The following is a 15,650-nucleotide window of genomic DNA, read 5'->3' on the forward strand; positions in this document are numbered from 1 at the left end:
ATTGTTGAGGAGCGCATTGCTGATGTACATGTCCTTCTAGAAGAGTGCCTTCACAGAAAAACTTACAGTAATGGTTGAGCACATACCCAAGTACTGTGGCCCAGCCACCTTGACAGAGTTAGCTAAACCATGACATTGGTGCAGATGCTGTATTGCCCTCATTTTGATAGCGACTGCAGAGTGTTGATGTGGATCACTGAAATGCTGCGTGGGACTGCATTCCTTCCTCACTGGGGTTTGGGAGCGAGCCTCTGCCTTTGTGTGCAGAAAGCCTGACCCTGTATACAGTGCATCACTGGGATCTCTGCCTAAATGTCACAAGAAGTAGGTGATGGACTGATGGAGAAGAAATGCCATGCTAGCAGGATTGCTCCCTGTCCACCCCACATGGGGCCCATCCGGTACAGCGGCATGCTCCCAGGGGTTGTGAAGAGGCCTGAAGTTGATAGTTTTGGGGGTTGACCTCTGCCTGGGGTTGGCCTCTGTGGTGCTCCTGTGACTTCTCAGGAGGTGCTGGTGAGGACAGTCTTCCTGGGCCTCAGTGGTCAGTGGAGAGCCTTCGGCTCATGTTTCTGTCCTGAGAATCTGACCCCTGTCACTCTGTTGTCTGGTGGCCCCAGTGTCACTGTCAACGTTCCCAGTTTGTTTGCTTATACATGCTGTGGTCCCTTTGCCCAGATGCCCACAAGATGCTCTGTTCCCTGAGGTCCATTTGTCTTACTAGAATGTCAGTGTCTGTGGTTCGGGCCCACTTTCCCAGGGTGGCCTTCACAGATTTGGGGCATTTCTCTAGAGTAACATGGTGTCGTCCTGTTGTTTGGAAGCTGGAACTGGTGTCTGTCACTGTCTCTCTGTTACTGTCCTCTGTCCTCTCTCCCAGGCGTGCCCCCCAGTGTCTGTTGGACGCTTCAGTCCTCCTTTCTGGGCTCTGTTGTATGTCTAATGGTTGCAGATACCTTTGGGGGTATGCTTCCCTTGGGGTCCTACTCCCCGATGGCTGTCCTTGCTGCCGAGCTCAGAGCCCCTGTGTCTCTGTGAGGTCTCTGTGACGTGTCTCCATTGTCTCTTTGTCTCTCATGGTGCTGTTCTGGAGAGGACGGCGAGCCCCACCTTCCTGGGCGGCAGGTTTGCTGGGTGCTTGCCGAGCCTTCTTGGGGTGGGGGGCAGACCTATGATTGCTGCTGTCCTCACAGCCCTGCACGGAACCTCGGAACCTCAGGACCCCTTCTCCAGCCCAGCATGAGACGGTTTACTCCTGGGCCGGCGCCTCTGGCTGAGGTGAAGTCTGCAGCAGCTGACCCGGCCTCCTCAGGCAGCCGTGCTCTGCTGGCACCTGTTTCCGTCTCACAGAACTCTGGGCTTGCCAGACTCTTCTACTGGAAATGCATACCTGTGTAGCTTTAAATGTTACAGCCTCCAATAAATGGTTTTCCTTTTCAACGTTTGCGTGTGTGCCAGTCGTTCATCATTTGCGCTCGTGCTGCCGCAGCAAGAGCTTTCTGTCTGCTGAAGGTTCTTGTTGCAGCATGGGCAGGGCTGGGCCGTCCTTTATGTGCGGAGAGCTAGGTGGAACCAGGATCCCAGGACCCACATGTACTGCTTGTAAACACCATGCGGAGAGTTTTCAGTTTTAGTCTGGGAAGAATATGTTGCTGTAACACTCTTTAACGTTACATTAAGTATTTGTCCCAAATCTCAGTGTGTAAGATCGCATGTTTTCTGGAGACGTCCTGATGGTACCGTGTGAGGGTCTGACGGCGCGAGATGCCAGTCAGCCTGGACTGCTGGCCAGGGAGAAGGGACAAACTCAATGTCTAGTGTCTTTTCACTGCTTCAGGTGGTGGAGGCTTGAGATGTGGCCACCACAATGGGTGACACTGAACGTTTGCACATTTCGTGTGACGAGGAACAGGTTCATGCTCTGTAAAGCCGTGTGCATGTTTACATATTTCACGTGGTCAGCCCTTCTCTTCCTCTGATTAACTGGGATTGTTGTGAATTGATTGCATTAAAGGGAACTCGGAATGCTGACAACAGGATGCTCATGCTCAGTATGAGGGCTGATGGGCAGTGTGTCCTGCTGCCTGTCCACAGTGGGTACACGGGGAGCCCTGTGGCTGCCATGCCATGTGCACATGCAGTGATGGGGGTGGGGGGCTCACCTATAGGCACCTGGACCGGGAACGTGGCACCGTTAGCCAGCGCAGGCCTGGGATTACCTGGAGGAGAGCATGCTAGCTAGCGGTAGCGTTGGATCGAGGGGTGCATACTTCTGAGATGATCCCTTACGTGTGTATATGTGTGAATGCAGAAAACATCGGAGCAGTGTGGGGCCGAGCAAACCTGTTTCCCAGCCCCGGCGGAACATCGTAGGCTGCAGGATTCAGCATGGGTGGAAGGAGGGGAATGGCCCTGTCACCCAGTGGAAAGGAACCGTTCTGGACCAGGTGCCTGTAAATCCTTCTTTGTATCTTATAAAATACGATGGATTTGACTGTGTTTATGGACTAGAACTTAATAAAGATGAAAGAGTTTCTGCGCTCGAAGTCCTCCCTGATAGAGTTGGTAAGTTCTCTTTACTATTTGTGCGTTGTATGCTTTAAAAATGATTATCGAAATGGATGCTTTTTGATGATTCTTTTGCATTATTGGTGTTTTTATTTTTACTGGAGTGCAGGCACTCCCGGTACACAGTTAAGTCACTGAAAGCACAGTCCAGGGAACTGTTAGGGATTTAAAGATGTATCAGGTTATTGGTGAAGAAATTGACAATCTGATAATTTCTAACATGGTTATTTCCTACATTTTGCTCACTGTTCATGTGGACTCTGATGGGTAAGAATATTTTATTAGCTCAACTATGCTGTGTACTTGTTTCATCAGACGGTGGTAGCTTATGCCTTTATTAGAAGCCTTATGTGAAGTGTAGCTTTCATCGTGTAATGTCAGTGGCATTGCATTTGCAGCCACACCTGAGGCAGCCACCCCCTGTTTGCATTGACTGTGGAAGGGAGTCTTTAAATGTCCCCCAGATGTGTTCCTCAAGACACAAGGTGTCCGTTAAATAATAATGACTGATTTTATCCTTAGGAATGAACTAAAATGTTATTGTTAAGATCATCTGCATTAACCTTACTTTCTTCAGAGTGTTCACTTTGAAATGTTTCCTTATTACAGTGATGCTACTCGTGTACGAGCATCTATCTGTTAATGCTTTTGGAATGGTCTTTAGAAGCTTCCGTGTTAACAAACTCCATCCCAGCAGAGGTGGACCTGGAGGGGCCAGGTTGTCAAGAGATGGCGCTCCTCAGTCCCCTGTCCCCTTTGTTCTTGCCCCTGTGTTCTTAGGACACACACTTCCCCCACCAAGTTAATTCTTTGCCAGGTCAGCAGGTTTCTTGTTGGTGTTCCCTGAGGATAGCAGTGCTGTGTATTTGTCTTTGTCAGGACAGCTCAGTTCTCACAGAGATCTTGCTTTCCATCTTTCTTATCCGTTTATTCAAGGTACCTCACTGAGTGGTGTTGCATCTTCGGCACCTGTTATATTTTCACCTGTTCCTGAGCCCCCCCGCCCCCCCCCCCCCCCCCCCCCCCCCCCCCCCGTAGGATGCCATGGTTTCCTCTTGATCCCCATGTGCGCCCATTTCCAATGTAGGACACAAACATCAAAGAGTCTTACCTTCAGGTGTTGAAAATGTCCAAACCTTTATATCCATTGTCTGTGCTGGGTAGTGATCACATATTCTTGTGACCCAGAAGTTTAGTCTTCCTCCTTCCTGGGGCGAGGCTGCCAGCCCACATGAGATTACCTGCATTCTGCTGCGTGGCCTGTGCCAGATCTCCTGAGTTCTTCTGCCATTGTAGGACAGAGGAAGTCCTTTTATGTTGGTAAAAACATGGTTTGAGCAAACCAAAATAGCCCCAAATCTAAGTATTTATGGTGATGGACTCAGAGTGCCTCCTGTTTTCTTGGCAGTTCCCAGCAGGAGGCAGGGTTGCTTTTCTAGGGACTTACCAAGGAAATACAAAGGCTGCTATGCAAGCCAGGGTATCGCGTGCTGACTTGAATTGCTAGTTAATGCCGGTATTCCCTGTGGACCTCAGTCTGGAAAGCTGTGTAGCGGTCACTCTCATTACACTGGGAAGGAGGCAGTGTTCATGGTCTGCATCACTCAGCAAACACAGCATCTTCTCTATGGGACCAGATCATGTGCTGGTAAAGGATCCATTGGATGATCAACAGGTTGGTTTTGTGGTGGTGAGAAAACATGTGACCTGCAGTTCGCTACCTTGATTATTCTTAAGTGTCCATAATTAAGCGAGTGTTTAGTTGTGTCCACATGGTCGTGGAGCAGGTCTCCAGAAAGTCTTCATCCTGTCGGCCTGTAGCTCTGTCCCTCTTTACCACCACCCCCCCCCTTCTCCGTGGTGTTGATCACCTGAAACGCCTCCTAAATGGGATTGTAGAGTATTTGTGTTCTTGTGACCTCACTGCGCCCTTGCAGTTTGCAGCACCTCCTTCTCTCTAGGGCTGCACCATGCCTCCGTGCTCACGTGCACCCCTTCTGTGCCTCCCGCCCTCTGTGGGGCTGCAGGGGGTGATGCTGCTGTGGAGGTGGTGGGCCCCTGCTTTCCTGTCCCTTGAGGACAGTGCCCCAGGTGGAATTGCTGAGGTGTCCGTGTGCTGTTCTTCACAACGCTCGTAGCATCTTGGGTTCCCAGCTGCAGGCACAGGCTCTGGTTTCTCTCCTGTCCTCCCCGACCCTTGGCATGCCCTCTTGGGTGGTTTTTTTTTTCGTTTGTGTTTTGTTTTTTTAAGATTTTATTTATTCATGAGACACAGAGAGGCAGAGACATAGGCAGAGGGAGAAGCAGGCTCCATGCCGGGAGCCCAATGCGAGACTCGATCCCAGGACCCTGGGATCACGACCTGAGCCAAAGGCAGACACTCAACCACTGAACCCCCCAGGCGTCCCTCTCTGTCAGTTTTGATGTGAGTCTCCCTGACATTTAGTGATGTTGAGCATCTTCTCACATGCTTTTCGGCCACTTGTCTGTCATCTCTGCAGAAATGTCTATTCGGATCCTTGCCCACTTTCCATCAGATTATTTATTTTTTTGCTGCTGAGTTGTAGAAGTTCTTTATCTCTTCTGGAGACAGTTTTATTGTGACTGTGACAGGTTTGCTGATAACAATTCCAGATTCTGCACCACACTTAACCATGAAGGAGCTACCACATGTTGATTGTCAAGTAGCATCACAGGGGAGCATCTGGTTTCCTGAAAAGCCCCTGGCTTTCAGCAGCAGGGCTTTGTGAGGTTGGATTTTGTGTGTCCACTGGAAGAGCATGTGACTGACTACTGGAGCATATAGGAGAACCTGGCTGCCCTGTAGAGCTGGGCATCAGGAGGTGTACAGAGATGTGAAGCTACACACTTCCTACTACATTTTTATAAGAAGATATAGTTATTTTTTGTTAGAAATGAATTCTGTAGATTTGTCATTTATAATTTCCAACAGCTGATTCTGATAGTTAACCATATACTGAAGTGCATTTTTATTTATGTATTTATTTATTTATTTATTTTTGCTAAAGTGCATTTTTAGATCCTCAGAAATATTTTAAGAATATAGGAGTCTGGAGATCGAACTTTGAGAACTTCTGGCCCAAAGAGTGTAGTAGGCTTTGTTTTAGTGTGCGGTGGGGAATTTTATGTAATTTTGGAGAATTCCTGCATGTGTAAGTGGAGAGAACCACCATATGTGCTTGAAGTGTCCTCCTAATAAAATTAGGTAACAGTATCTTTAGCAAGAAATTACAATCTGTTCCTTTGAATTTTAACAGAAATAGAAGCGATTATGAATGAGTGAAATAGAAGTGCTAATTTGTTTTTAATGACAATTGTCTAAAATGTGAGGACAAGAGAAATCTTTGCATCATTAGGATCCTCCATGATTTTCCCACTATTAATAAAAGGAAGGTTGTGATTGTCCGCCTGCCTCTTCACACAGAGCAGGCCTGAGAATTAGTTTGTACGGTAGTTGTTGACGCCCTGGGGTCTCAGTGTGAGAATGCAGACGCTGTCTGAGCCAGGAACAGGATCACTGCAGGTGATGCCAGGTGTCATTAGGGAATAAGTAAAGTGGAGGACACGACAGGTGGCTGGTGTGGGGCTGATCCCACCTTGGTCTTGGAGACAGGAGCCTGGTGGGAAGGAGAGAGGCCTGTGGGGGCAGGGGGACAGGCCAGGAAAGGAGGCTGCCAGGCCCAGGGAAATGGTTTGATTTTCACATGACCAGGTGGAAGCACTGGGGCATTTTAAGCCAAAGCGCTGGCTGCCGTGACTGACACCAGGTGCAGTCTGGTCACCATGCATATGAGAGTCCCCTCTCTGGCCTGGCATGGGTGAAATTTCTTAGCTTGCATCCCTGGCTTGTGTTACCCAGGTGTTAATAAAGGGAAGGGGGGTGACGGTGTATGTGACCGCTCCTGCCCTGCAGTTAGAGTGAGGCTGTGATTACTCAGTATATAAAGTAACCATTAACACTAAACACTTTATATCTCGAATAAAACCATTGGAAGTTCCAGGTAGAATCAGTGTAGGGCAGAGGAATGCAGGAGAAGAACCAGGAGCTGCCTGGGGACAGAACCAGGAGGTGCCGTGGGAGCCTGTGCTCTGGGCCCCCAGCAGTATTGTGGGCCTGGCCCCTGCTGCCTACGGCTGGCCCTTGTGCCACTACTGTGGTGCGTGGACCACGTCTCAGGCTGTCCCTCTGCCGGAGCTCAGTCTCCACAGTACGGATCTTGTAAAACCCCCATGTGAACCGTTGTTTGCTTCTTGTCCACAGCGACTTCTCGAATCAGTGATGCACACCTGGCCGACACGATGATCGGCAAGGCGGTAGAGCACATGTTTGAGACGGAGGATGGCTCCAAGGACGAGTGGAGGGGGATGGTCCTAGCGCGCGCCCCTATCATGAACACGTGGTTCTACATCACCTACGAGAAGGATCCCGTCTTGTACATGTACCAGCTCCTAGATGATTATAAAGAAGGCGACCTTCGCATTATGCCCGATTCTAGTAAGTGTACATTGGCAATCTTTGTTTCTGACAATTCCAAAGGAACTTGAATTTTAGAACGAGATATTTGATGATCTATTTTTGCACATGTATCTTTTTTATTTTTTTTTTTATTTTATTTTTTTAAAGATTTATTTATTTATGTATGATAGACATAGAGAGAGAGAGAGAGGCAGAGACAAAGGAGGAGGGAGAAGCAGGCTCCATGCCGGGAGCCTGACGTGGGACTCGATCCCGGGACTCCAGGATCGCGCCCTGGGCCAAAGGCAGGCGCCAAATCGCTGAGCCACCCAGGGATCCCCATCTTTTTTATTTTGATCACAAGGGTTAAATTATTCTTCTAGTCATGCACCAAACATAGGTTGTGAAGTTTTGCATTTTTGCCTCAAGTCCTGTGCTTTCTATTTGGGTGTCCTATCCTGGGTGTGGACTTGTCCGTGGGTGGAGTGTGTCATGTAGACTCCTCATGAGTGACTTCCTTATTAACTCAGCATTTTCAGGGCTTATCCATGTTGTGACAAGTGTCTGTGCTTCATTTCTTTTAATGGCCAAGTACGGTTGCACTGTATGCACGTTTATTCACCCATCCGCTGATGGGCACGTGTGTTGTCGACCACCTCTTGGTGATGATGAAGGATGTTGCTGTAAACCTTTGTGTGCAGGTTTCTGAGTGGACGTTTGTTTTCAGTTCCCTTGAGTGCTTGCTGAGGACTGGGATCGTTGGGTCTGTGGTCACTGCTGAATCTTTGGGGAACCGTCAGACTGGTTTTCAAGACCGCTGTACCCTTTTCCATGCACGTCAGCTGTGTCTGAGGGCTCTGACACAAACACTTCGTGTTACCTGACGTTTGGCTCTAACTGTCCTGGTTGCAAAACACTACCTCACCATGGGCTTGGTTTGCATTTCCCCGACCGCTACAGACGCCAGGCGGCCTCCTGTGTGTTACTGGCCGTTTCCATGTCTTTTTTGGAGAAGCCTATTGGTGCTGTCTGCCTGTTTCTCGTCGCCGCCATTCTGTTGCTGTGTTTATCAAGTCTGGGTCTTGGTGCGGATCTCCTGACGTGTAGGATTTGCAGACACTTTCTCATATTCTGTGGGTTTCTTTTCACGGTCTTGGTGGTGTTCAAAGCACAGAAGTTTTTCATTGTGACGAAGGCCACTTTAGTTTTCCTTTTGTACCTTGTGCTTTTGGTGTTGTGTCTGACAGTCTTTGCCAAGGCCAAGGTCATGATGACCTACCTCTTCCTTTTCCTTTACGGGTCTTGTAGGCATTGCTCTTACGTTTAGATCTTTGAAATGTTTTGCATTAATTTTCATGATGTGCTGGAGGGTCCACCTTCATTCTGCGCATTACCTGAGCACCATGTTGTGGAAAGACTTGTTTCCCTGCTGGTGGTGGAAAGAAGCTGGCTGTGGATGGACAGCTGTGTTCCTGGGCTTTGGGTGCTGCTCTGTGTGCCTGTGCCTCGGGGGGCATGTGCCACACTCGGTTACCCGGCTCTGGGGTAAGTTACGATGTTGGGCAGTGCTGAATCCTATGTTCTCTCTCAGGATTGTTTGGATTTTTCTGAGTTCCTTGCGATTTCATGAATTTTGGAATCAAGTTTCTGCAAAGAAGTCAGCTGGGACTCAGAGGGGGATTGAATCCGATCATCTTGACAATGTAAAGCCTTCTGACCTGGGAGCACAGGAATACTCTCCGCTTTGCTGAGATTTACAGATGTCTATCAACAGTGTCTTGATGTTCTCAGAGCAGCAGTTTTGTACTTCTTTGTTAGGTTTTATTCCTGAATATTGTGCTCTTTTTGATACTGTTATGAATGAAATTATTCTCTTAATTTCATTTTTGGGTGGTAAGCCTGTTCTTTTTTAAACTGCTCCATAGCCTTGCCTCTAGCACTGGGCTCCCTGGCCTGGATGGGGTGACAGCATGTCTGTTCTCGTTGGGTTCTTCCTCCAGCACTTGTGCTCATCTGGCCCTGACTTTCTACCTTCTTCGTCTTAGGGTTTGTCATAAGTCTGTAATGGAAAATATTTATATGGGCAGGAATTTAATTATCAGGAGAGTGTTCCTTAAGAGCATTTCTCCAGCCTATATGAAGTTGGATTTTTAACTTTTTTGTAGAGAAGGACCCACAGTAAGGACTGCTGCCTCACTGTTGGAAAGCGTGGGCCTTTGCATTGTGTGTGGTGTCCCCCAGACCCCCTTGCCCTTTTCTTTTCCTCCCATCCGTGAACTGCTTCAGCAAGTGTTTGGCCCACAGTGATGATGCTCCGGTGTGAGTGCTGTGCAGGGGCCTCTGTGCGGGGGGCCTCGGCGAGAGGCCCTGACATCCTGCCGGGGTTGCTGAGGTGGCGGCCGTCCTAGCTCCTAAAGCTCTGTAAGCTCCTGAAGCTCTGTAAACTGGAGGTGCTCCTAAAGTGAGGCGGGCTTGGCGCCACTGCCTGGCAAGGGAACAGTGTGTGGCTCGGCCCTGTGGCTTGGCCAGGCTTCCTTGCTCAGAGACCCGCTGAAACAAGGCTGGGCGTGGGCTGGTCGAGGTGGCAGGCTCAGGGCTGCGAGACTGAGGGTGCTCCATATGGTGTGAGCAAGGCGCCTGGGGTGGGAGGCCGGTGCTGCTTCTGGCTGAAGAGCTCGCCGCACGTGCCCTACTGCTCCCAGCTTCGCCATGGGAGCTGGTGGTCGCTTGTTGTTGTGCTCCGAGTCGTTCTCGCCCAGGGTGGCGTGGCGTGGCTTTGCCAGGGTCACCCGACAGGCCCCGGGCAGAGGGGACCTCTGCCATCTCGGGGGACCCGGGAGACCCGTTGTGATTGGTCTGGGCTGGAGGTTGGCGCTGGGCACCTGTGTTCAGAGCTCGGGAACTCATATCAGAGCACGGGAACTCTTACTCGGAAGCTGAGCTGGGGGAGACTGTGTGTGGTGGGGTGACCTGGGAAAGCCCAGGAGGGTGTGTCTTCTCAGCGTCCCAGGGGGCACTATTACCAGTGGCAAGTCCTGTGGGGCTCAGCTTTTCCCTGGTCTTGTCCTGCTGAGCCTTCACCTCTCATTCTCAGCTGTTACTACACAGGAGCCACGGGAATTTCTGCTTATGATTTTCAAAATCCTTTACCCACCCTGGTCCTGGGGGGTGGCACACTGTTTTAATAAATAAAGTTTTACGGACATACAGCCACACCTTTCACTTAGGCACCCCCGCGGCTGCTCCCCTGTGACTGGCAGAGCTGAGTAGTCTGTGCAGACACCATACAGCCTCAAGCCTCACATATTTACCATCTGGCCCTTGAAGAAAACATTGCCGACTCTTGCCCTAGATAATCAGGGATGTGAAGTTTTTAAAAAATTATTATGAAAATAGACATGTGAATTGGTACATACCTAAGATTTGACTTTAAATTCTTTTCTTTCCCCTTTTTAACACAGATGATTCTCCTCCAGCAGAAAGGGAACCAGGAGAAGTTGTGGACAGCCTGGTAGGCAAACAAGTGGAATATGCCAAAGAGGACGGCTCTAAAAGGACTGGCATGGTCATTCATCAAGTGGAGGCCAAACCGTCTGTCTATTTCATCAAGTTTGATGACGATTTCCATATTTATGTCTACGATTTGGTGAAAACATCCTAGATGTCATCATGAACTTTGCCAAATTTGTGGAACTATTAAATGTATAATTTGTAGACATAAAGACTTGATTGCTTTCCAGTTTAATGAAAGCTTAAATGTCCCTGCGAACCCACAATCTCTGCCAGCAGAACTGGTTTTGTTCTGAATAGTACAGATTTATGTGAACACAAAGCATTTTGTGTAAGGAACTCCTTCCTCTTAAAAGAAGTCTGTGTGTCTGGAGGGGAGTTAAGGCAAGTTTGGTGCAAGTTAAGCTAGCATTGCGGTCGTGTAGAACTGTACTGGATCGTCCCCAGCTCCCCGTCACCATAGCTCTCCTTCTCTGCTGCCACACTGCAAGCGTAGTTTGGTACTGTCGGTACTGCCTTCTTTTTTGAGACGTGTATGTATCTCTATCTACCTGTCCAGCTCTGTGTGTGTCCATATGCACTACGCGCGCGCGCGCGCACACACACACACACACTCTTCCTTGGCAGTCCTTTCTTTGTGGATTGGGGTGGGGGTTCAATAATATTCTCCAGTTTAACAGGAGTGCTTGTCCTAAGTCAGTCCTATTTTGTATATTACTGCTGTCTTATTTAAAATTAAATGTGGGCACAGGAGACAACATCAGGATGTTCAGCATGTTCTGGAAGTCGGAAGTTCAGACACTGTTTCAGTCTGGAGGCTTTAAATCATGAGTCCAAATATGAATCCCTTGAGAACAGTTGCTGGACCCACATTAGAATTCAACAAAACATTAGAAATCTGGGTCAAAAGCTGCCTTTAATTCTAAGCTTTGTAAATTTTTGTTTACATTTTTTTTTTTTAATCATAAATCCTCTTTCTGTTTTAAAGCAAAGCCCAGGTACTTGTGCACACACAGTGGTGCAGGTGTGTTTTGGGCGGCCCAAGCGGTCCGTTCATGTGTACAAATCAGTCTGGATTCTAGTACGTGGATCTGAGAGGCAGCAGTGCATCAGTGGTTTTTGTGTGTGTGGTAAGTTCCTGGCAGAACCTAGTGCTTTTATATTAGAAATACAAGTTTCAGAATGGTGTTGCCGCCTGCCAGCAGGTTCTCTGGAACACTTACTTTTATTACTGTTCTTACTGGTACATGGTTGTGGTCAGAAGGCTTTTCCCCACAAGAGGATCTAGATGCACAACAGCCAGGTCCCCGGCCGCCTTCTGTGGTGCTGCACGGTCTTGCTCCTCGAGTGCTGTTGATGTGGGCTCTCCCCATCCAGGGGCCCTGCCACGTCAGGGCCGGTCACTGCACTAGCCCCCCGGGTGTGCCTGGAAGCAGCCCGTGGCTGCATGACCCTCTGGTGGCTGATTCCCACAAGTCGGGCTTCACCGGAATAGACCCGCAGAGGTAGTTGGTGTGCCAGCGACACGGCCATCTGTCCCTTTGTTTTGGATGAGCCCTGACCGTATGAAAGCCAGGAGAGAGGCAGGATGTCAGACCAGTCTCTTGTGGAGATTGGAAAACTTGCCTGAGTTCTGGGAGTCAGCTCCCAGATCGTGAGGCCTCAGAGACACTGTAGCTGTGGCCTCGGCATACTTGTCCGCATGGTGAGGCTGTGTGCTGTGGTGCTGTGGGGTGGTGACCTCGCGCGCTCTAGCAGGGCAGCGCCCGGCCTGTGTAGGTTGTCTCCCTGCGGTGAGCACCTGGTCTCAGACGCTCCTCCTGCTTGAACAGGGGTCATGCTGCACACCTGTCACCTCCTTCCCTGGAGGCTCTCGTCACAGTCCCTGCATGCGAATCTCCAGGCTGGACCCAGCTCCCAAGCGCATGTGGACACGTGTGCCCAGAGAGTGGGTGTGCCCAGCGTGTGCACCCGGACGTGACGAGGTGGCTTCAGGCTGAAAACCAGTGTTCTTGGGAAGTGTCCTGAGGGTTGGGTCACTTGGTGACTTGCATTGGGGTTTCCCGGAAAGTACCTGTACCAGCTTCAGTACTACGTGGTCTGCCACTCCCCAGACGAACGTGACGCGTGACGATCACCGTTATGTTAATCAGTGTTCCATGTGTTGCCTTTAGGGTGGAAGGAAGGGGAAGGGGTTTTTTTGTTGTGTTCTTTATTCCCCCCATTCTTTTTACTTTTGGTGGCTCAGCCCACACTTGCGCGGTGACTGACTGCACTCCCTCGCCCGGTATTTCAGGCTTCGTTCTAGGCTCACGTTTCAGATCTGCATGCATTGCTTGCCTTTTCCTGCTATCAGAATGTTGGTTCCTTGTTCTAGGAGGCCAACATGAGTTTCCAAAATTATCGTGGGACTTGTGACCACACAAGACCTGAACCTGTATAAAATGTCCCGGCCTTCCTCACTGACCTGCTCTAGTGTTCTCGTGTCGTGTGCGTGTGACGTCCGGCTGCCACGTGAAGCTTCCGAGGAGAACCTTAGACGCAGACCATCCTTTTTTGCATGCTCTATTCTAAGTAGGATGTTCAATGTAACTAACTGAACTTGCATGTGAAAGATATTTAGGTTTTTTGTTTTCTATCTTTGTTTTTATTTGTTTTCAGTTTTCTGTATATTTGCTTCCTGTGCCGTTTTAGTGGTCGTAGGATGAAAGTGCACTGGCGAAGCCATGCAGTGCCAGCAGCAGGTGACTTCCCAGCTCTGTCGTGCAGCATTTGAAGGGACTGTGCATTCTCGAAGCCTCACAGTTACTTCTAAGCCAGAGTTCATTCCTGTCCTTGTTTTACGTGCCAAACCCCGAAGTGCATTGGGCTTGAATCTCTGAACGCTGTGGACCCATTAGAGGACTGTTCTGATTGTCACAAATTGTAGTGCCTGAAAACATTCTTAAGCTGATTGTCTTAAAAAAAAAAAAAAAAAAAAAAAAGAAAGTTCTCCAAAGACAAAACAGGAACAATTATTATAACAAAATAATTATGGTCGAAATGTCTGTGGTTCCTTGGAAATGCTGCGCTTTTTGTATTTCCACCATTAGTGCGGTGTGAGCGGATGTGTATAGTTCAGGGGTCGTCGTGTTCGCATCTTGCAATTAGGTAAATGACCTCATTTTCAGGCTTGAATTCATTTTTAATTTTAATTTTATTTTATACGATGTGTAGACAGTTCCCTGTTCTCTGCATTTAGAAGTATAAACAATATAAATCTGTTAATTCTGTAAGTAATTTTTATAATTATGATGTAACTCTATCCTATCCTTAAAACATTTAAAATAAACCCTTTATGTGCAACTTCTGACTGTAAATTTTGTGCTCATGAGCAAAATGTGATGTGTTAAACCTGCTTCTGGAAAAGTTTCTAAAGTTTTACTATATGATTCTGAGTAACCTTTTCCCCATTTTCACCACGTGTCAACTGTCCGACGCACGCAGAAACAGGAAGAAGTCGAACTCCTACTTGCGTGAGGACACTTGGCAGTCCCCGAGGGGAGACGGGCAGGAAGCGGCACTCAGGATGTGTAGTCCAAAATAATCAAGTTTGTGGTTTGCCATTCATGAGAAATTTATCATAAAATTTTAAACTTAACTATTTTAAATAGAATTAAATAATGCGTATTTTGTACTTTCACATCTAGTTTTGCTTTGTATATTGCTTGTAATGCTGTTAATACTTTAGTACCAACCAGTGCGAGTGCAGGGGCAGAGCTCCATATCTCCAGACGGGGACGCAAACGGCATGTGTGTTCTGTGCTTTATCTTCCTGGGTATAATTTTAATCAATGAGGTTTAAAGAGTATTCATGATGTGCCTTTAATTAGATTTGTTTTTTGATGTTTCCCTGTTGAGCTGGGCCCACGGATCACGTGGTTAAGGCTGGGGTGGGACAGGCCACCTTCCTGCTATGCTGGTGGCTGTGGGTACTGGTGCCGGGGCTGTGTGGAGTTGCAGGCAAGTGCTGGGGACTCGGGGGCCAGACTGGCACCGCCGGTGGAGGGCGGGTCTCATGTCGTCCTCCTGACATGCACCAACCCTTGTGCTACCGCAGGCGCAGCTGGGGAAGCGTTTCCCTGAGAGGGGCGTCAGGTTTCCCAGGATGGGTGATCGCTGGCTGCTGGTCACAGGCCTGCGAGTGGGTCTGTTTGAAGCAGTCCCGGCTTGGAGGATTGTGGGGGAGCCAGCCGGTTCCACTGTCCTTGGCGCAGCCACGGCGCTGGTGGTGAGTAAAGTGGGAGGTACTCCACAGCCCTCGGCCATCATGGTGTGGGACCCCAGGTCAGTGGGAGGTGCCCACGAGAGGGCTGTGGGGTCCTGGGGCACCCAGAGCCCACTGTCTCTCTGGACACATCTCTGACCTTCCTAAGTCAATGGCAAACTGTGTTTTCTTACTTTGAAATTATGCTGAAGAAATGTATGCTTCCATTACAGGATTGTAGGAACTATTTTCTGTTTTTTTTTTTTTTTTTTTTCCTGTTTCAAAGATACTTTGAACATGTCTAGGTATTCTCGTCAGACTGAGGCTTCTGAGCCCATGTACATGGTCTCACCTCATGTCTGTAAGCTCCCAGGCTGCTGAGCCTCAGGGTTAGGGGAGTCTTTGCGTTATTTCTGTGGATGTTTCAGAGAGTCTCTCGGCCCTTGTATTAGCCGTGAAATCTTTCAGCTTAGAGATCTCTGTGACAGATGGTTTTGGGTTCTTTTGTCTTGGCACATCATTTTGCTAAAAGTGACACTGCGTCTTTCTGCTTAGACCAGGTGGTGCGTTGGTCCCTGCCAGCCCAGGCGATGGTGACACTGAGGTGCGGGCCCTGGCTCACATTTCCTTCTGCTAGCTGTTTCCAGCGGGTGGTAGGGCGCCGTGTGCCCTGTGGGTGAGTCCCCATGCCCCTTAGCTCCGCGCTGTGGACTTGGGTGCTCGGGCAGCACAGGGCTCAAAGCCCCGGATGAGCTACCAGAGCCCTTCATGGATCAGCACCTACACCTACCTGGGAAACTGTCTTTGTGTTGGCATGGCTGCGGCGGGTGTGAGCAAACAGGATAGAGG

General features: G+C 49.0%; 1 protein-coding gene across 18 annotated transcripts in view; it reads left to right on the top strand.

Moving 5' to 3' along the window:
• SPIN1 (spindlin 1) overlaps positions 1 to 13,900 on the top strand; it is a 75,639-nt gene extending 61,739 nt beyond the window's left edge. For all 18 annotated transcript variants that reach the window (XM_072761081.1, XM_072761045.1, XM_072761038.1 and 15 more), the window contains 3 exons: positions 2,312 to 2,565; positions 6,851 to 7,084; positions 10,507 to 13,900. In XM_072761081.1, the coding sequence (XP_072617182.1) occupies positions 2,312 to 2,565; positions 6,851 to 7,084; positions 10,507 to 10,706 (688 nt within the window). In that variant the 3' untranslated portion in view covers positions 10,707 to 13,900. The remainder of the gene's footprint in view (positions 1 to 2,311; positions 2,566 to 6,850; positions 7,085 to 10,506) is intronic.
• Positions 13,901 to 15,650: the final 1,750 nt, after the last annotated feature.

The sequence above is a fragment of the Vulpes vulpes genome, chromosome 1 (genome assembly GCF_048418805.1).
Source record: "Vulpes vulpes isolate BD-2025 chromosome 1, VulVul3, whole genome shotgun sequence".
NCBI classification, from domain to species: domain Eukaryota; kingdom Metazoa; phylum Chordata; class Mammalia; order Carnivora; family Canidae; genus Vulpes; species Vulpes vulpes.